The sequence below is a fragment of the Equus asinus genome, chromosome 20 (genome assembly GCF_041296235.1).
Source record: "Equus asinus isolate D_3611 breed Donkey chromosome 20, EquAss-T2T_v2, whole genome shotgun sequence".
Taxonomy (NCBI): domain Eukaryota; kingdom Metazoa; phylum Chordata; class Mammalia; order Perissodactyla; family Equidae; genus Equus; species Equus asinus.
Genome location: NC_091809.1, coordinates 66,355,425 through 66,377,515, shown reverse-complemented (window position 1 = coordinate 66,377,515; position 22,091 = coordinate 66,355,425). Strand labels below are relative to the sequence as shown.

General features: G+C 43.8%; 1 protein-coding gene across 16 annotated transcripts in view; it reads left to right on the top strand.

Moving 5' to 3' along the window:
• The window catches only part of AMOTL1 (angiomotin like 1), a 155,464-nt gene that overhangs the window by 94,745 nt on the left and 38,628 nt on the right, over positions 1-22,091 (top strand). For all 16 annotated transcript variants that reach the window (XM_014835373.3, XM_070490424.1, XM_070490422.1 and 13 more), the window contains 3 exons: positions 5,889-6,180; positions 14,019-14,163; positions 15,482-15,571. In XM_014835373.3, coding sequence (XP_014690859.2) covers positions 5,889-6,180; positions 14,019-14,163; positions 15,482-15,571 — 527 coding nt within the window. The remainder of the gene's footprint in view (positions 1-5,888; positions 6,181-14,018; positions 14,164-15,481; positions 15,572-22,091) is intronic.

The window sequence follows — 22,091 nt, the reverse complement described above, 5'->3', positions numbered from 1 at the left end:
ACGTCTCAGTTCAGACTTCCCATATTTCAGGTGTTCAGTGGCCACAAGTGGCTTGTGGCTACTGTTTTGGACAGCACAGGTCTAGAAGGAAGTGAGAATCTGTGTCTGAGAGAGCGTCCTGACATGTATGGATGTCACCTTGAAACTACGCTCTTGTTCTGCGTTGCATTACAAGAAAAGTCTTTCCAAGTGGAAGATTCTACGGTGCTGCAGTATGCTTTCATTCCTCATTAAAGCTTTAGGATTAAGGGTTGTGATTCTCACCACAAAGTGTTTGAAGAGGAAGAGACCCCCAAGGGTGGTGCTTCTTGTTTCTCCTAACACCCATTAGCAGTGTGTGATAACAGAGGCTAACAGTTATTAAGTACTTTCCTAAAGATAGATACTATGTGCAATGCTTTACATGCAATATCTCCTTTAATTCTCACAGCAACTCTCTGAGGTAGATACTGTTATTATCACCATTTAAAGGTGAAGAAGAAGTCAAAAACTTGCTCATGGTTACATGGCTAGAAAGAAGCAGAACTAGAAAAAAGAGACCCCATATTAAGGAACAGTGTGCTCCTGGACCAACATGAGGAGGCAGCCCTGGTGTGGTGGAAGTATGGTGGGTTCAAGACCCCCAGTTCAAAGCCGATTTTTTGCTTTGTGAAGATTGTGAGATCTCCAGTTTGTGAGTCCTCTGAGCCTGAGTTTTCATACTTTAGAAACAGGGTAATAATATATGGCATGAGAGCAGTGAATGCCCAAGCTTGTGAGAATCACATGACACAGTGGCTGTCAAGTGCTGTTCATGGCACATTTACGTACAGGTGTGACGTAAAGACGTGAGGTTAAACAAGCTGATTTGTGACAGCTTGTTGTATGCTGAGAGGAATAAACAGACTGTTGATGAGATGTCACCAGTGACCTTGTTTCTGCAATCCAAATAACATCATTGCTCCAGTTTTGAGCTGTATTTTGTGACCCCAAATACATGAGAAGAAGGTCAGTGACATGGAGCTATGTTATTATATCGGCAACATCATGATTTGAGATTCTACCTATATTATCCAGAACAAATCTAAATACCAGAGGTCTCTTCCTTAATAATGTAATGGTGAAGGTTTACGCATTCTTTGAAAGAGCATCAAGCATGTATGGTCTCCCAACTTGGTCTCGGGCTTAGGGGCCAAATCAGTTGACAAAAATTTATTGGATATCATCTCAGTTAAGTCTCAGTTAATTTTCGTCCCTCAAAAAACATGCATGCTAATAATTAGAGAGAAAAGACATACAGGTATGAAAAATCAAATAATGTTACACTTACATAAAAATTCAAGAGGACAAAAAACATGACATAAGGCCAGTGGTGGTAGGTTGTCAGGAATGTGGTTCAGGCAAGGTTGTTAGTTCCAAGGAAAGAAATGGGTGCAAATTCTGGGCTTGGACTATATATATGGGGCATGGTCCAAGTCATTGATGATGGAGGACCAGCCTATATGACCTCTATTTTGTGTCTTAGATTTGACTGTTTAAATGCTGTTATTCTTGTTTTTAAGACGTGGGGAGAAGAGGCTTTTGCAGCCCTACTCAGAAATATTTAAGCAACTGGTCCGTTCGGTGGCAGATGGAAGAAGGTTACTTCCTGTGGTGTTTCAAAGCTCATTTAGTTCTTTGAGGAAGGAGCAGGGCCTGTTGGTGGTTCCTAAGTTTTTGTGAGGATTAAGCAAGGCAATGAAATGTGGTGCCTGGCAGACAGCATAGACGCCATCAATTTTAGTTGAATGCTCTCTGGAGATATGACATAAGAGAAAAACTCAGAGGCAGGTTTCTAACCTTCATGCTTCCCCTGGAGGCTTGAACCTACAAAAAGTTCTGATGCTTGGGGCTGGCATGGTGGCGTAGTGGTTAAGTTCGTTTGCTCCGCTTCAGTGGCCTGCGGTTCATGAGTTCGGATGCTGGGACCAGACCTATACACTGCTCATTAAGCCATGCTGTGGCAGCATCCCACATATGAAATAGAAGATTGGCACAGATGTTAGCTCAGGGCCAATCTTCACCAAAAAAAAAAAAAAAAAAAGCTCTGATGCTTTTGTGTTAGGGTGTGAGGGACATGGATGTGGTGGTGGCTTAGACTGGGCCTCAGGAACCCAGGAACAGAGGACCAAAGGGTGGCTGCTTCCCCTCTGCACTTTCACCAGTATAGGGAAATAGTGAACTGCATCGACTCTGGATTCAAAAGCCTGGGCTTGGATCTCCTTTGTGTTCTTATTATCTCTGTTAGATTTCACAAGTAAGTTACCATCCTGTGCTTTGTTTTTCTCATCTAAAGAGAGAAACTGACAATGATACCCATTTTATAAGGCAATTCTAAAGGTCAGAATGAGATGATGCATGTAACAGTGCATACCACAGTGGCTGAAATATAAAAAGTACTCAATAAATGTCAGCCACAGCAGAAGAAATTTATTGAGCTTCTCATGAACGCCACACTCAGTGCTAGTCTCTGCAGTAGAGGCTGTGGGATGCAGATGATAATAATTACAGTAATGGTGATGATAGCTGACATTTGTCCAGTGCTTGCCTTGTGCCAGGCTTTATACATATTAACTCCTTAAGTCCTTAACAATGGGCTAAGTGTCATATAGTCCCAGGAAACCAAGACGCGTGATGTTGAATAAGCTAGCTCTCAGACTTCACAAGCAAACAAGGGAAATAGGCTCACAAAGAGATAATTGTAGCATAGAATTCTGTTCGCAGGTAGTTTCTCACTAAATGATGGTTCCCATCTCCTCTTTTTCTCTTTTTTCTGTGTCTCCATTCCTAGGAAGTGTTTATCCTAGTGATAGCCGATCAGTAGCATTGTCTTTGGAAGCTGAAGATAGGTGTTCCATAGCACTGTTTCATCTGGTCTTGTGTGAAAGTTTTCTGTTCTCTCCCAACACTCTGTCACCCTCATTTACACTAAGCCCAAATCACCTGTACAGATCTTTGAGCCCACTGACCCCAGCTGGCTGAGTAGTAGAACCAAGGAATAGAGGTTTGCTGTCTTGCCTGCCCGTCGTCCGTTGTAATGTGGTGTGTATTGAATGTGTAACCGAGTCATTTGTGAGGCCGGTGTTTTCTGTTTAATAGGAAAAAGCCCATTCTTTCTTGTCCCTTAAGCTTGGCAAACACCCGTTTCCTGCATTGCCACTCAGGATGACTTAGGCTGGCATTAAGAAAACACTTCCTTTTTGTTACATAACAGAAAAAGATGACTGAGAAGATAAACCCATCATTGACTGTAAGTGAGTTCCAAATCCCAGAGTTCAATAAATGTTAAAAGATAGAAGTCCCAGCCTGAAGCTGCCTAGGTCAAAGGGAAGCCCTAATGCTTCGGAGGGCGGGGCTGCAGGCTCATCGGTGCCACCGCAGCTCCAAGGGGGCCACCTCGTTTAGCCCTTGCGTTGGATGAAGTGTGAGGGCGTCCTTAGGAGTGGGATGGGTATCTGCCTTTGAGTTGAGGCGGTGTCATTTGTGGTAGTTTGCCTCTTGCCAAGTAACCTCTTTCCATAAAAAATGCACTGTAGGATTTAGCCAGCCTGCAGGTATGCACTTATTCGGTAACGGATCTGTGGGTTTTTGGGTCTGTGCCTGATAGGCACTCCTGTGATCTGGGTGAAAATCAGGGATTGTGAATGGCACTTGAGATGGAGTTGGACCTTATACACACAGACCTCATATGCACAGGGTGACACACAGTCACGCACACTTCAGTGTGGAAGAGGCATGGATTCATCAAAATGCAGAAATGTTTTCTTCCTGAAGAGGTGGCCAGATAGTTACGTAATAGGTGTAGAGAGGGAGGGAGGAGGAATGGTTTCCATCTCCCCACAGACACCGTTCCTTTCTGAAATCTGTGGAAGGCTGGAAGGTGACGCTCACTTAAGGAATAAATCGCATTGAGCTCCATGGTTCTCCACCTTGCCTTGGGGAACTTAGATCTCAGCTGCTTTAATATGAAATGGAAGGGGCTCCTAGATCGAAGGCATAAGGAAGTCTAGTTGGGAAATATCCCCTGAGCCCAGGTGGAGTGCTCTGATGTTTGTTATTAAAGCAAAGCCTATGGTTGGTTACTCAGTTAGGATCTCCTGCGTTTACTCTGAGGTCACCTTTATGAATGTCTGCATATCCATGTAGGGAGGGCTAAGATGACCCTTGTCAAATTTTCTTCTAGAGTTTGACATTTAGCTCGTAGGAATTGGCATTGCAAAGAATTCTGGCTCCAAAGAAACACTTACAAAATGAGAGATACCGAGGCTGACAAGGTCTGAAAACATTCCAGCAAGTATACTGAAAAGGAAAATATAAGGCCAAGCGACCTCCTGGGAAAAATGAGGGTAGCTCGGAGAGCTTTGGCTGTGGATGGCCGCAAGTTACGGGAGATGACATGTATGGCTCTTACGGATTAGGAATAGCTAGATCTGCAGAGGGCTGGGCCCTTTGATGCAGAATGTTTCTGAATTTTGGGTTGCTGATAATTCTTAGCAGCCTAGTTCCCAGATTGAGACCTAAAGGTGGAGAGAGTCGACAAGAAAACTAGTTTTCCGAAGTCTCTGCAGAAGAGCAACAGCTGTGGTTGGAAAACTAGATATCAAGACTATTTGCCTTTTATACCTGTAAAAGCTGTTGTTCAGAGCCCTTGCCTTAGGCTGGAAGAAGACACTGTGAGTTTTAGGAAACGGGTTAATAGAATAGTGAGGAGGAGATTGTTATGGAGTGGAGAGAGGAGATGGTAAGTCATGCTTCCTAATATAGGAGCTAGTTCCAGGAATTTGAGCCAGCAGTGGACACCTCTCTGTGTTCTTTTTAATATGGCTAAAATCAGATTTTTGACCCCCTGACCTCCCCACCCCAGCCAATCAAAGCCAAAAAATTAACTCCTTCCCCAAGAATTTCCCATTTCATTAAATGGTACCCCTGTCTATTTGTGTAGAGCCTACAATCTAGGAGTAATTTGTGACTTTTCCTCACTTTCTCGTCCCCCATCCATGATATATACAAAACACGCCCTAAATTCATCTATTATTTCTCTTTTGCTACTGCCCTGTGGGCCTTCCTCAGTTCTCACCCAGACCACACCCAGGCCTCCTCACTGGGCGCCCTTCGTCCATTCTTGCTACATCCATTCTTGGCACTGTGCATTCTGTCTGCGCCCCTCTCAGTAAAGGCAGCTCCTCTGCTGGCCTCCCCTTACATCCTAAGGCAAGGGCTGGCCTTGGCTTACAAAGGCCCTTGCCCATCCCTCTGGTCTTACCCTTTACTGCTTCTGCTGGCTGTTTTCTATCAGTTTGCTTTCTCCTACCTGATCATGCTGTGCTAAATCCTGCCCTAGGCCCGTGCACCATTCCTCTATCTGGAATACTCCTTTTCCCACTTCTTTATCCCTACCTCCAACCACTGGTTCCTTCTTGTCTGTCATTCAGACTTCAACTCAAGCATCTGCTTCTCAGAGACTCCTTCCCTGACCTCTCACTGCGAACCAGCCACTCAGTCATTTGCTGTCACATCACTCTGCTTTATTCTTTGGAGAGTACTCATTACTTTTCAATACCTGGCTTAGTTTGTTTGCTGTTTGGTGGTGGTCTTGTCCCTTTCCCTGAGAATGTAAACTTCATGAGAGCAGAGGCCTTGTCTGTCTTGGTCGCTGTATCTCCAGTGACAGAACAGTGGTGCTTCAGAGGGAGAACACATTAAATATCTGTGGAATGAAGGACTGGACCTGCTGGACTCACCCAGCATTGGAAAGTGTGTTGATGACCTCTGGTAGTAGAAGCCATCAATAGTGTGTATATTGTTGGGATTTCCTTCCTCCTCCCACCATTTCCCTAGGGTCTGATTACTGGTCTTCCGTTCCCTTGCAGCCGCCCATGCCAACTTCCTTTCCCATCAACAGTGCAGCAGCACAGCCCGATGTCCTCCCAGAACTCCTCCGTCAGTGGGCCTCTGCACTCCGTCTCCTTGCCACTTCCGCTTCCGATGACCCTGGCAGCTCCACAGCCCCCACCTGCCGCCTCCCCCAGCCAGCAGCTTGGGCCAGATGCGTTCGCAATTGTGGAGCGAGCCCAGCAGATGGTGGAGATACTAACAGAGGAGAACCGGGTGCTTCACCAGGAACTTCAGGGTTACTATGACAATGCTGACAAGCTCCACAAGGTATGTGACTTCCTGAGGGAAGGGGCGCAAGAAAGTTCTCTGGAAGGGATGGAATTTTTTACCAGCTCATGGAGGGTTGAAAGGGTTCCTGCACACCATTCCAACGTGTGTGTGTGTGTGTGTGTGTGTGTGTGTGTGTGTAGGCTTCCTCACACCAACAAGCACTTCTCTGACACCAGCAGGGTGTCCAAGAATTCAACTCAGTTCTAACACTATCTACCCAGAGATAGCATCGATCCCACAGGTAAAGGGCTCAGTCCCACAAGACTGCCCTCCAGTTCAGACACCAGTTGCAAGCCTACATTGTTACCTGTGCTTCTGACTGATCAGCTACAAATTAGCGGTTCCAATTACCCCCCTCCAACTCAGGATGCCAATCACAAGTCCAGGTTGTTACCGGTACTTCTGACCCACTGGCTGTAAATGAGAGGTTCCCACAACCTCCTCCTTGGGTTCATTTAATTTGCTAGAACGACTCACAGAACTCAGGAAAACCTGTTTATTCACTAGATTATCAATTTATTACAAAGGATATTAAAGGATACGAATCAACAGCCAGATGAGATATGTAGGGCAAGGCCCAAACAGAGGAGCTTCTGTCCTTGTGGAGTTTGGGGCCCAACCTGGAAGCTCTCCGAACCCTGTCCTTTTTTGTTTTTTTTATGGAGACTTCATTACATAGGCATGATTGGTTAATTCATTGGCCATCTGTGATTGGTTCAACCTCCAGCCCTCTCCCCTCCCTGGAAATCGGGGTGGGACTGAAAGTTCCAATTCTCTTTTCATGTTGGTTTCCCTGGCAACCAGCCTCCGTCCTTAGGTGCTTTGCAAAAGTCACCTTCATTAATGTAAACCTAATTGTGGTGGAAAGGGCTTGTTAGGAATAACAAGACATCCATTGCACTTTTGTGGCTCTGAAGCATTTTCAGGAACTGAGGACAAGAGACCAACTATTATAACCAAAGATGTTCTCATTGCTCTTATCACTCAGGAACTTCCAAGGGTTTTGGGAGCTGTGAGCCAGGAACCATGGAGGAAGACCACGTATCTCCGAGAAATATATTTTGGTTGTCTGAATGACCAGAATACGTATTTCTCAAATCACAATATCGCAGGGGTTGATTCACTGACTCACTCACCAACATTTAATGATAAGGAGACCCTTTTTTATTTTAGGCACTGTGCAAGGCTTTAGGGAGACAGAAATGAATATGACATATTGCCTGCCTTGGAGGAGCTTACAGTCCAAACAGGGGAGAGTTGCCTAAGCTAATACCTGCAGTAGAATGTCGAGGGGCTGCAGTAGGTACCAGGGAGGTGGCCCTGGACCCGAGACTCAGAGGCTGTAGCATTTCCCAGGTGGACAATGTGAAATAGGGGAATGAGTTGAGAGAGGCAGATTTTCCTTTAAATCTGAGCATCTCAGACAGGAACCTTGTGATTGCCACGTTTGTTTCAATAGCTAGTCTCTGCAAAAAGTAGTGAGGGTCGAGTCTGAGTTCCTGTGTGCTCTCCTCATGCTTGTAGTTTATCAGGTGGGGAGATGCTGTGTAATTCCAGCCCATGCAGTTATCATGGGAACATCAGAATGTGTGGCAGCCTTCAGTCCTACGGCTTTATGCTGAGAGCCAAAGGCAACAGGAAAACATCCAGCGAGAGTGAACTGTCGTGGCCAGTGATTTCATGACGACCGACACGTCAGCGCCTGAAATGCTGCAGGTAGAACCAAGAGGCAAGGCGACAGAGGTGGTAGGATGTTTCAGGGCACCAGAGCCACAGGGCGCTCGAGGTTCCTGTCTGGAGGCAAGGAGGCCTGTGTGGTAGGAGAGCTTCTAAGAGACTAAGTGTCTGGCTGTGTACTAGGCAATCAGGGGCTTTTGTAAAGAGAAAGGGTAGAGTATAAACCCTGCCTGACTACAGGAGCATTGTCGTTTGGTTCCATATGACCCTTACTATTCCTGGCTCACCCATCCAGAGTTCACTATTTAGTACTGATTTCACAGATAAAGCCTGGTCTTTTTGCTGGTCAGGGTTTCAGAGCAATTGGCTCCCCTGATTTCCTGAGGGCTGGCAGTAAACAGCGGGAGCAGAGGGTTTGATGGTACAAATGTTCACAGACAGAATCTGCCCTAGCACGTTTGTGCAGAGCTCCCACTGATAGGGTCTGGAGCTCCCTGAGTCAAGACCAGACTTGGCTCAGAGAGCTCTGGCTGCCTTTATTGGAGAGAAAAAAATGAGAGCCAGAAACAAATGGGCTGCCTAAAGATTGTGGCCTCTCTCCTACCCCAGTCGTACCTTTAGAAGTTGGAGAACAAGCGTGCTGTCTCCCAGCCTTGGCTATAAATCCCTGCTCAGGCCCAGGCTTGCCTCTGACACCTCCCAGGGCAGCTTCTTTCCAGGTACCGACTGGAAATTGGGAAGGACCAACTCAGCACTTCCTGGGAAATGAGTAGTTCTTTCTTCTCCCTAATGAAGCCCTGTGACAGACATGTCCAGGAGTTCGCAGACTCCCCTGAGGGCAGAGTCTGGTTCTGGATCTTTTCACATGGATATTTTTGAACAGTTACGTGGAGAGTACAGAAATTGGGAGATCTTGTTATTCTTCACTGACTTTTTAATTGATACGTACTTTTTATTGACATGTAATACACATCTCTTTCTTGATTTTTTTTTTAATTAAGATTATGATAGATTACAACCTGTGAGATTTCAGTTGTACATTATTGTTAGTAATGTTGTGGGTACACCACTTCACCCTTTGTGCCCTCCCCACACCCCTCCTTTACCCTGGTAACCACCGATCGGTTCTCCTTGTCTATATGTTAACTTCCATCTGTAAGTGGAGTCATATAGAGTTCATCTTTCTCTGTCTGGCTCTTTCTTGATTTTAACGTACATTTCTCTGTTGTAAAACAAAAATCAATCTCCCAGTGACTCAGTTTCCCTACACGGGGGAAGATTCTTCAACTTGGTGGCCAAAAGGATTTTGATGACTCCTGAAAAAGGAGAAAAATCAAAAGCTGTTTCCCTTCTGGAACCCCAAACTCTCAGTCCCTTGACTGTTATAAATGGTTCCATAAATATTACTTTTCATTAATCTGTCACATGTCCCACTGGAATTGTCAATTTAAAAACTCAGATTTTGATAGATACTTTCATATTCATCACTGGTTCCCTAGCTGTTCTCAACGTCTGGGACCAAAAGACAATAGCTGCATGAAATCTGTGACTTAACATTTCATGGCTTTTGTCCCCGAGGTCTTCCTCGTCCCAGGTCTTCCCTCAGCATCAGCTTCACTGCCCAGTTGTCTCTTAGCAGCTGCTTAAAAGCCTTCAGTCTGGGGAGAGGACTGTCAGAGGAGGTGATGACTTTACTTCTCACTGATGACAGCCCCCACGTTGGGTGGAACCACTTTACTGCGTTGTAGGATGTTGCTGCCCTGTGCCAGCAATAACATCTAAGCTGGGATCCTCACAGCCCTGGGAGCACTCGCAAAGATTCATTGTAAGGGCAGAACCAAAAATAGATGAATTTTTAATTGCAGGGCTTAGCCTATGCCTACTGAGCCAGGAACACAGCAGGAAAGAACGACTAAACTCAGAGAATGCCGAAGCGCAGCCTAGATATGAAGGCTGTTTCCAGAGAGGCACAAGGTGGTGATTATCACTGTTAGTGTTGGAATGATGGTCGAGGACCCCCAGAAAGAACAGTTGTTTTCCGGTATTTCCTTTTGGTCACTCATTTTGCTTCTCTTTCCTGCCAGTTTCCCTGAAACATAATTAATAGACAGAGTTTCCAGCAGGACCAGACTGTGGGCTGTTGAGTGGGTTGGCCTCAGAAACCGTCAGGGCAGAGATGGGCATTTGAGGGGAAAGGACCAAGCATTTATGATTCCCCCAGGCTTGCTTAAGTGAAGACCCTCTTCTTTTGTCAGAGAAACAATGGTGGCTTTGACTGGGCAGTCTGCGGCTTGGACAGCAGTCCTGTCTGGTCCTGTGGTCGCTGAGCTGTGCTTGTGAAGGTGCTCAGGGAAGAAGCCAGGATCCAGAGCTTGGAATGGCTGAGATCTTCTCAGGGCTTCCCACACTGCTCGTGGTTCTCTTTCTGGGACAAGGAGTGCTTCTCTGTGCCATTTCAGGGGCTCTAATGGCCTGGCCTAAGAGCTTCCTGACATCTGGGCTGGAAGGGAGGATGGCAGGCTCTTCTTTTAGACTCAGGACTCTGAACCAGCCCAGATGGTTTTATATCAAAGCCAGCCTGCCCAACCTTCCCTTCAGCTTTAACAAACATCAGGGAGGACTTAAGATGTTCCAGACATGGGGGATATGAAGAAGAGGGTGTGATTCTCATTCTGAAGGAGTGTGCAATCAGAAATCATAGAGCTTTAGACTTAAAATTCTTAAAATGATTCTGGTCCAATTTTCCACCCCTTAGGAACCCTTGCTTCATGTCCCTGAAAGGAGGTCATTCGTTTTTTGCTTGAATGCTTCCAGAGAAGAGAAACTCATTAGTGGGGAGCCTTCTGGAAAATGTAGTAGGAAATTCCTCCTGATGTTGAATCAAAATCTGCAGATCTTTAACTTTCTGCATCTAGTCGTCATTCTGTCTTTTATAATCTGTCTCCCTCGTGACAGCTGTCATTTCTCATAGGAAGTACCTTGTCCTGAACTAAGACCCTTGCCCTTTCCTGGTAGCTGTAAGCACATAACCATATGCCAATTCTTGACTGGTTTAGTAGTTGAGATCGTAGCTACACTGTCATTGGGATCCCCTGGTTTCCTTTTATAGGGTACAGAGGGAAGTTCTTTTAGTGAAAGGAAAGAAGCCACAATCAGGTATAGTTTATCAGTGCCCATGTCCGTGTTTAGGAGTTATAAATTTAAAGACTGATTCATCTTTCTTTGTCATGGACAGGGCGTACCTTTAGGGCTGTAATGACAGGCTACTTCTGGCTTCAAGGAGTTGACAGTCAAACCAGAGACACAAGTGTCATCAGAATGCCAGTCAAGTTAACGCAACAGATGAAAGTACTGTGAAGTCAGATCGAGGAAAGTTTTTATGCTGGTGTAGTTGGGGAAGGCTTCCTTGTTATCCTGGGCTTGAAGCATGAGCACCCTCTCATGGGGGACATCTCAGAGTTTATGGTGCTCTCTGCTTCCTTAATGACTGACTAGGTGATGCCCTTCAGTCTTGATGAGGACTGTTGCTGTGGCAGGCCCATCTGTCCGAAAACAAAGGCCACCTTTTATAGATGAAATTAGCATAGAAATGGTGGTATGTTTTGGAGCCATCTCCTTTGAAAACAAAATTAAAAGGAAGGAACATAATTTGTGGTATAACTATGAACAGGATTCAGGACATGCTGTTCCCTCTGCCGCCACATTACCAACAATTCATGATATCTTTGGAAGAAACAGAAAGGCCTTGTCGAAATGGGGGGACCACGGAAGAACCAACTCTGGTGTTAGGAGGCCTTTGGGAAAATAACATGGTACCAGAAGGGGCCTTGGTATTCTCAGTTGTGCCCTGGTTTGCTGCCACTAAGCAGAAGCCCCAGTGCTGTGCAGCCTCTTCATTGACCTCTTCTCAGACTTGTCTTGGCTCCCTTGTAACCTCTGGGGCATTGACCACATTCTCTCTCCTTATTTGACTCTTTGGCTTCCTGGCTGCTATGGCACCACTGGCTTCAGAATCTCGTACTGGTTTTTCTGCCCTGCCTACTCCTGCAGTGTTAATGCTCCCCATCCTTGGCCCTTTAATCTTCTCTTGATCTTCCTAAGTGGTCTCCACTTTATGACTTCATCTGTCATCTGTACACAAGGCCACAGCTGCTCCCCCAACTCTCAGACCTGTGTCTCCACCTCCTAGCGGGAAGTTCCCGCCAAGGTATTCTGCAGACACCTCAAACATGGCATCTCCAAAACCACACTGGTTTTCTTTTTTTCGTAAACCTGTTTCTCGTATAATCATTTATCTTGGTTAGGTCTTACTACCCTGTCTTCTAAGCCATGAATGTCTGTGTTGTCTTTGCTTTCTTTCTCCCTTCCTGTCCAGACCAGTCGCTATGACCTATTGATTCTGTTTTTCAATGTCTTTGGAATTTGTCCTTTCAGTTGTCCTAGTTCATGCCATTGTCATGTGCCATTGAACTATTTAATTAGCTTCTTACCTGGACTTCTTTTCTCCTGCCTCTTCTCCCCACCTCCACCCTTCAACCCCATCCTTTGATTTTTTTTTTTTCTATAAAACCTCAGATGAGATCCTGCTGCCCTTCTGCTTATAACCCTGCCCTCCCATGGCCCTTCCACCCCCATAGTTCTCCCTTGCCCATAATGTGAAGTCCTTCCTTTTGGCCTCAGCTCCTGCCACTTGCACCTGGCTCTCATCCCTGGACTACCTGTCATGTCAGAGACATGCTCTTTCCTTCATGCTTGGTGTCTCGGCTCATGCCCCATCTTTTGCCTAGAATGCCAGAGTCCTTTGGCTTTTTCTTTTCCGCTTGGCAAATTCCTGTTCATCCTTCAAGACTCATTTTAAATGACATTTCCTCTGAAATCTTTTTTAAAGAATCCCCTTCTCACCCCTGCAAAATTAATGACTTTATCTCTAGACTGTCATAGCATCATACCACCACAGCCCTTCTCACAGTGCACTGTAGATGTGTATGTGTCTGGGTACAGGCCAGGTCTAGGCTGTGAGCTCCTGAAGACCAGAATTTGTCTTACTTAGTTCTGTCTCCTTAGCACCCAGACACGTAGTAAGTGTGCAATAGACATGTCAGGATATGTGTTATTGAGAGGTGTCTCAGCAGGGACTTTCTGATCTGGTCACTTGGGGTTCAGACAGTTGGACTCCCTGACTGATGGTGACATAGCTCTCCTGTGGAGGGACCGAGAACACGGGGCAGGTCTCTTGGTGCCCAGTGCTCTCAACCTGCCCTCCTTTGCCTGATTCTAACTTGTGGGAGCAGTTCATCAAGGTTCCGTGTTTGCACGCACTCTTTACCCTTCGCCTGCATTTATGTTACACAACAATAAAATAAGACTTATTGCTATCTACTTCAAAAGCATACTATGATAGTTTATATTATAAACTAATATTAGTTATTGTAATAATAATATAATTATAGTTATATTATAGTTACAGATACTTGTTACAGATTTTTTATATGCCGTAGATTAAAGGCTCTCTCAGTTACAGCTTTTCATTTAGTGAAATATGGAAAAACTGGTTTTAATCCCAGGCCTTTAGTTCCTTCATATAAAGAGGTTTTCTGTGATACATTTGTGTACAATTAGATTCAAGTCCTTTAGTCCTTTATGTAGATAATTTCATAGACAAAGGGGTGAAAACTCTAAGTAATGGAGCATCTCCTCGAGTGGATTTTATGTTCCCTGGAGGATGGGTAAGAGGGTCCAGAAGAGCACTGTACTTGGAGTCTGGAAATTTGGGTCTAGTTTTTCTTTAGTTTTTCTGTACTTTAATATTTTCCCTTATGTTAACTGGGAATAGTAATCATAGTTACAAATTACCAGACAAAATATAAGAGGTTTAAGTTATGTTTACACTCTCCCCTTCCTGATAATTGTGCAGAGAGACTTTTACAAGGTGACATCAGGCGGACCAGCCAGACTTGTGAGGCTGCTATTCGCAGATCCTCATGTAGCCCTGGTGCAGAGTGAAGTCGATGACACGATTTGGTAGACGTGAAACCTGAGATGCAGAAAGGCTGCTTTGGAGGTACAGCCTTCACACTTGGAATGTCAGAGAGTCAGTATAACTAAGGCACCAATGAGAATATCAGAAGTCCCACTTTTATGCCACTTCTTTCTTTTAGTTTGAAAAAGAACTTCAGAGAATTTCGGAAGCCTATGAGAGTTTGGTCAAGTCTACCACCAAGCGAGAGTCACTGGACAAGGCGATGAGGAACAAACTGGAAGGCGAGATTCGGAGACTTCATGATTTCAACAGAGACCTCCGAGGCACGTCAGGTTCCCTTCGTATTCTCTCTACCCTAAACTACCGGTGTAGCTAAGAGCCTGACTTCAGGTCCAGAGTGTGTTAGATAATCTTGTAAATTCCAGCCCCCTGGGGAAAGGGCACTCAAAGAGCAGAATTGTTCTTTTCTGCCTTGTAGATTGTTGGTTGCAGCCTGAGCCCAAGAAGTGACACCTCTACGCACGAGTCCATGAAAGTGAGGGAGTATGTGTGCCACTCCTTTGCTTTAAATTGCGTAACAGTACATGTCAAATTTGTTCAATAAAAAATTAATAAATTAAAATTAAAACATAACTTCAAAATAAAAAAAAACCTTAACGGTGACTCATGACTATGTGAATGGGAATGTTTGAAAAGACCGATGTTGGATGTGCCTCCATTCCCTGTCAAGCTGAGTCATTTGGTAGCATTCTTTGAAAGCCATCACTTAACACTTGCTAGGTATAGTATAGAAGACAGAGCTAGACATGTGTCCCTCTTGGAGGAAAAAAAAGCCCACAGTTGTGAAGGGAGTAGATATATATATATAAACTTCCTGAAAGCTGGACGCCACCTGCTGCAGGATCTTGGCAACCTCTAACATGCAGAATGATTTGACCCATGAGACTTGACTTCACTTCCAGTCAGCCGAGCCATTTCTCAGTTGCCTCGTATGTCAGAATACTCAATGCCCTGGTGGTCTCCAGTAGCCAGGTCCTACCTTTTCTGTTACTACAAACCCTTTTGTCTTGGGTATCGTGTACATTCAGTAGATACTTATTAGGCTGAATTATTAAATTAATGGAGATTTACCAAGTGATTTGAGCAAACATAGAACTCACTGTGTAGAATCTTCATCCATTAGGTGATTTTGACTTTTTTGAGGGTATTTATTTAAGGGTTATTTTTGTTTTTTTGCTTCCAAGATATGGATAGCAGTCACTGGCTAAAACGTAGGGCTGAGGGTCAAGGTTAGACTAGGGCTGGGCTGAGGCCAAGGAGACTCAACCCCTTCTCGAGGACTTCAAATCAGAGGTTTGCTGGACTTGCAGGCAGCAAAGCGGTTTTTCCCAGAACCTGTCCTTAGCTGCCTACTGCTGCTGCATACCTTGGCGTTAGATTGCATAAAGGCACAGCATGGCACCTGAAGACTTCACTTTTGATATTTTGGAACGTATTGTTCTTCCCCAAGAGTTGTTCAGTTTTGGGCTCCTGCCTGAGCCTCTCTTCCTACCCAGCTCTTGGCACCCATGCCATTTCTCAGTTGGATGAAGTCTTAGATTCATATGCATTTCTTTGTAATCATTTCCTCTTTGCGCACAGATCGTCTGGAGACTGCCAACAGGCAGCTGTCCAGCAGGGAATACGACAGCCACGAAGACAGAGCTGCAGAGGGACTTTATGCTTCCCAGAGTGAGTCTCCACACTTATCTATCCCAACGTTGGTATCCTTAAAAACTGGGGGCCTGAGGAAAGAATCCTGTTAATTTTAAGTAGGTTTTGTGCTGTTCGCTTTTTGTTAATTCAGCATGTAAGCTGTTAGGCCTCAGATGAGGCCCTCTCAGTTCTGCCAGAAACAAAGCCAAGGATGATGGGTATTAGTTCAGTAATATTTATTCTGACCTGCTGACTACAGTTAGTTTCTCGCTAATACTCTGCAAGGAATAGCAACATTACAGTATTTCCTGACACTCACTACTTGAAATAAGGCACAACTCTTTTTCTCCATGGCAAGGGAAGGAGGCTTATGATGGAATTTGGTTTTCTTGTCATGTTTTGTGCTTGCTTAGGTTGAGCAGTTCTAGACTGGCTGCCCCTTGCCACATCAACGCCACCTCAGTGATCACATCATTTATCTCCATATGTGATGCTCGTTTGCAAAAGCCATTGAGCCCATTTCACCCAGGAATAAAATGAACAATGGCTTCCTGTCCCCTAGATTTATTGGGAGAACATATTATTAATTTCTCTAGAGGCAAAGGATAGAATCAAATGGGTTATGAGAAACCATCAGCCAAGGTTTGAATTTCTGCAAATTCATTGAACAAGTCAGAAATGTAAAAATCCAACTGTCTTTTTTTTGAAGCTATCTAGAAAATCAAATTCATTTCTATATCGTAATTCTCAACAACATTGTGAGTTAAGTGCTCACAGACTAAAGATAGTTCGAGCAACAAAAGTCACGTATGCAGACACTGGCCATTCCTTGTATAATGGTAGTATTCTTATGCTTGAGTCCCTCAATACAGCCTTACATTTTCAAGGCTGGGAACTAATTGGTTAAATTTTCTAAGTTCCAGTACTGTTTGGTTGGTTTTAAGTTCCTTTGTTTCCCCCAGATTTACTCATGATTGCACTCCAGTTATTAGTCTCAGCTTCATATTTTAAATTCTGTTTTGGCAAATGGACACTAATACTGTCCGGGGCTTTTGCCTCAGATTCCTTTGTAGTCTTACAGTAGGTGAATTGGCCTGTGTTCCGGATTCACATAAAAAGCTATATTAGCATCTAGAATTGTTCACTTTCCTAATAAAATTTCTCTCTTCTTATGAGTGCAATAGATGTGCCATCTCTTCTGAGCTTTCATTTGAAAAATAAGTCATCTGTACTATTTGCATTTAGGATTTTGACACCTTACTTTTGGATGATCATATGTCTAGGTAGAGTAAGTGTCTTTGTGGCAGTTATGTCAGCAATGTCACTGCTGATACTCTGCCTTTGTGTTCTTGGATATTCTTTTGTCACTTAGTTCAGGTCAAAATGGAAAAGCCAATTAGTTTCATCTGATGGGCATTTGTTCCAACCTCCCAGCCCAGGCTGTGTTGATGGAATAATAGGGTTTAGTGGTGTGTGAGTTCAGAAATGATCCTGAAGACTACCCTTTTGGCTCAAAGCTAAAACATCGATAATGCAGGCCAAGAGGCCCTTTCAGCTTTACAGGGAATGATTTTCTCTGTCCAAACATGCTCGACTGTGTTCCAAAAGCATAAATAAGAGAATCCAGACGCATTTTTCAACTGCTTACAGGTATCTTAGTGTTGACATGTGGTGTAATTGAATGTAGGCAGGGCATTTGAAGTAGATTTGCTAACAGTGATATCTAACCAATTTTTCAATTCCTAGTTTTTACAGGACACTCTGTGCCTTCAGCGCAGCTTTATAATTATTTGCATTAGCTTTTCCTCTCCTGCTGTAGCCAAGAGATGGACTTGAGATGTTATTTCAAATTTACAGATAGGTTTTTTTTCTCAGTGAGTTGTAAGAAGTCTCTGTATGTTGAGGAAATCAGTATCTCCCCCATGATATATATTGCAGATATTTTCCCCGGTTATTTTTGTTCTTTGGTTATAGTGTTCTTTATCTTACAGGAGATTTTTTTAAGTAACCGTATTTATGTCTTCCAGGTTTTATGTCATGCTTCAAGATGCTTTTTGTAGTCCAAGATTATACAAATATTCACTGATGTTTTATTCAGCTATGTTTATGATTTCATTGTTTGCAAGGCTTATGTTTTGGAAGCTAGTTTGGGAGGCACTGGAGATGAGAAATACATGAGGGACTAACCTGGAGGCAAGGACACTAGTTAACAGATGTCTTAGTATCTGGGCAAGAGAGGTAGAGGTCCTAAACTAAGACAGAAGAAGTGGTGGAGAGTAGGGGACAGAGAAGCAAGTGACAGATTAGTAGGACTTGTGACCAACTGAATAATGGCAGTGAGAGAGAGCGAAAGGAATGTGACTAGAACAACTAGATGGATGGTCACCCCGTACCAGTAAAAAGCAGGAGAAGCAGGTTGGGATTAGATAATGAGTTAACATTTTAACATTTGGGTGTGTTGACTCATCTCACGCTGAGGCCCGTAGCTGAGTGAGCAGGTATAACAGCAGGTGCAGACGTACCCAGAAGGCTGGCGAAGGGCTGCGTTCTCTGTCAGGCTTTCCTTTCAGCATGTGGGCACAGAATGGCAGGCGAGAACTACATCCTCTCTTCATAGTTATTAATGTGTTCCATTATCTGTGTATGCTTTTAGAAACTCTATTATTAGAATACTTTTCCAATGCCTAGTAATCATAATTATAAACATTGTGCACTCAAGAGGAGCCATCCTTTTCAAATGAGTCTTTTGCGATTCTAGCACTTGGCTAAGAGAACGGCAAGACTGAATAGCAGATGATAGTGACGTCTCTGGATAATACATACTAAGGAGCTGAGGCTAAGTTGGGAAGCCCCTGACCACCACCTTGGCCAACGGAAAAGTCAGAGGGGAGGGGAAAGTAGAGAATACACATTTGGTTTTTTTGCTAGGTGTTCATGAAGTCCAGGTCCAGGAACGCCCAAGGTGCTCTTACAGTAGGAGCTGTCGGGAGGATGTCTGTAAAGCTCTCTCAGTTAATGGAGGGAGAAGGTCCTTCTTGCCCTGATTGCTGAATTTCCCTGCTGCCCAGGATAGTTTCCCTCTAAAGGCTGAACTCTGCTCCTAAGTTGGAGCCTGCTGAAGGTCTTGGTGGACTGCCTAGGTGGTCGCTGCTTAGCTATGGAGGTTGAAATGAACATTCGTGATTATTGTGCTCCCCTCACTCATGAGATTTGTCAGTATTAAAAATGTCACTGAGTTAGGTGCCTAGGAGTCTGATGACTATGAGGAATTTTTTTTCTCTATCACCTCCTGGTGTTGCATCACTCTCTTTGGAGGAATTCAAAGTTTTGTTTGTTTGTTTTTCCAAATATTTTTGCAGCTAAATTGCTCCTGAAAAACAGAACGTCTAGCCAATTCCTGTTTGGTGTGGGTGTGTAAAGCCAGGCTTCTTTGTCCTTTACCTTCTTTAAATTACTGAGATTCTTAGTTTTCCCTTTCATTTATTTGTCTCTTTCATGTGCGCATGCATGCACACACAGACATAGGCACACACAGAGCAGAGGTAGGCCACTGTCCCCTAAAGACAGTGCCCCGGGAACGTCTCTCATCATTCTTAGCTCTGTCTTCTCAGTAGGTGAAACTCTTAACTGTTTCTTTCTGAAAATTGCTAACCCTGCAGAATTCCCATCACATTAGGTGAGAAAGCCAAAAATAAAATATTAGTTGTGGGGAAACTAGGCTGGTAGAGATTATCTTACTATGTTCTTGGGTTGAGTGGGAGCTGACTAGGTCTGGCATGCTTGTGTTATTCCGGGATAAAACTAAGTCATGATCCAGGATGCACAAGAACTTATTTCGGCCCTGTAGGTTCAGCATATTTGGTTAAACTTGAGTCTATGTAAGTTAGACTTTGGCTGTTAAGTCATGTCTCTAAAAGAAAAAGGTATTTTGGACATTCAGTTATCGTTTTAAGTTGATGAGTAATGGGTGTAAATGAGTCAGGACTATATGGATTTGATTTCCCTTGTAACTCTCATGGGTTTAAAAACAAACAAAAATGTGTAAGACCAACCTGTTTTAAAAATAACAGTAATTTCCCATTTTCAGTGTGTCTTCTAATCATATCTTACTCTTGAATCTTATTTTAGGTGCTTTGATTTTCTGTCTCTTATAGAATGTAAAAGAGACTAAAATAATTTCCTAAAAGAAAATCCCTCTGGTTTTTGTATTTCCTATTAGGGCTTGTGTGAAACACAAAGCAGAAATTACAGTGACATAAACATTAATTCTGTTGACCCACATAGAGCCTAAGGAGATTATTCTGAATCCTCACTGGGTTTCATTACATCATGTTGTGGGTTTCTATCAGGCCTCATTAGGAAGGACAGGTTAGATGTTGTCACATATGGGTGCCCTGGTTTACCTCCTCCTCTGTGGGCCTGCTGGTGCTTGCAGCCTCTCCTGACTTGGTACAAAGCGCCTACTACAGCACTTTTATCTCCATTCCATATGGGCATCATTTATTTGCATGGATCTCCTCCACTAGATGGGAGAACTAACATTCTTTACCAATATCCATCCCCAACCCTCACTGAAAGCCCTTGAATCTTTATATACCTGGCACTCAATAAATGTTTACTGAGGGAATGAATAAAAGTGGAAAATCCCTTTAACAATAGGCTTGACATTCTCATGCAGCATCAGTATCAATATATTCTTTTTAGCTCAGTGTCTACCAGTCATGTTGTCAGATGCCCCAGGTTATCCTCCGTTATTTCACAGCATTAGGCGAAATTAACTACCAGCAGAATAGAAACAACTTAAAAATGCTTAAATTCCATTTTTTTGCCTTCTTCCTTCCCTCCTTCCTTTTTTTGCAAGTAGGAGGATATCCAGGTTAGGGGAATTTTTTGCTATTAGAACAGTAGTATTTTAGTAGCATTTTTCATGAAAATTGGCATTAATATAGTTGATTTTTGGTTCCCTTGACTGCTGCTTCTCTTCTACTCTGCTGTGGTTATGTTGGAGCTGAGAATTGGCTGTGGTATGTAAAGGTTTTTGTAGCAACTGGCCAAATACTCACACTGACCAATCCGCAGATCATGCCAGACTCCACAGATCAGTGCCTGGTCAAAGGAGAAGGCATTGTCTCTGAAGCCTGCTAAGGTGGCATCATTTAAATCAAGAAAATTTTCTCGTGCTGAATTAACTGATTCCCCTTAAAGATGATCCCTACAGTTAACAGGACTGTGCAGTTCTAAATATCAAAGGTTTTGTAGGCACAGGCTCAAGTAAATAATCTTGGATCACTTGCTGCATCTTCTAATTCCTTCTCTCCCATTAACATGCTCAGTGCCTTGAATTTAGATGCTGAATCTTCCTGTACCTCCATTACCTCTAAAGAAATAGGGAAATAAATCTACTTCAGGCACCAGAGCTCTGAGGGATAATGAGTGATAGGAAATGCAAAGAAGACTTTACAAATGCATTTATTGAGCGGCACTTCTTCCTGCCTCCTTGCATCCTTCCTCCATCAATTTCAGCACTCACCTTCTCTGGAAGGACCTGCCAGTTTTCAGGGTTGGGGAATGGGCCGTGTTCCCAAAGCATGCCTGCATGGCTTGCCGAGCCTCACTGAATTTGGAAAGCAGAGCCTGTGAGTGCTTAAGCCACTTGATCAGCCTTGATAGGGAGCACTGAGAAGCTTCAAACCTACATGACAGCCAGAAGTGCCCTTAGGCTGCCAGGCATCTGTTTCTGTTCGATCAAATCTGCTCCCCAAGTGTGAAAATTAATTTTACTCAATTTAGGGTCTGATTTTCTGTGCTTAAAGAACCAGAGAGGATTGAAGAACTGTCTCTTGGTCTTGTGTTGATGTCCAGTCTCTAACAAGTGAACATAACGTATGATTTTCACATTGCTGGGTTTGAAATTATTTATTTGCTTAGTGTTCCTGTTTGGGAATTGAAAAATCAAGTGTCTTAAACTTCATTACGGTCCATGTTGCTTGCACTAATAGCTAGACGGATGGATGGAGTAAAGATGGACTGGAAAACATACTGAAACCAGATGCATTTCATGTGGCATCAGGGAACCCTCACTTTCCCTGATGGTTCAGAACCAAGAAATCCACGGTCAGGTCTCGGCTTGAATTAAATGTCATTTACTCAGAGAAGGCTTCCTGAGGTAGGGTCAGGTCTTCTTTTATATACTCCTTCAACGCCCTGTACTTTTTTCCTTTGTAAACACTCATCACAGGTGTAAATAAGTAACTATTTGGATGATCATATTCTGTCTTCCCCTCCTAAGTGCACACACCGTGAGGCCAGGGGCCCTGTCTGTCATTCTCACCATTGTAGTTCAAGGTCATTGCATTTCCAGAACCTGGCACAGCTCTTGGTGCTTAGAGGCATTTAATAAATACTTGTTGGATGTTGAGCAAAATGATGATCATTATCGTTTAATCAAACAAACAGTTATTGGCTACCTACTATGAACTAGCTGTGTTCTAGACCACAGGTCAGCAAACTCTTTCTGTAAAGGGCCAGATGGTAAATAATTTTAGGTCTTGGGGCT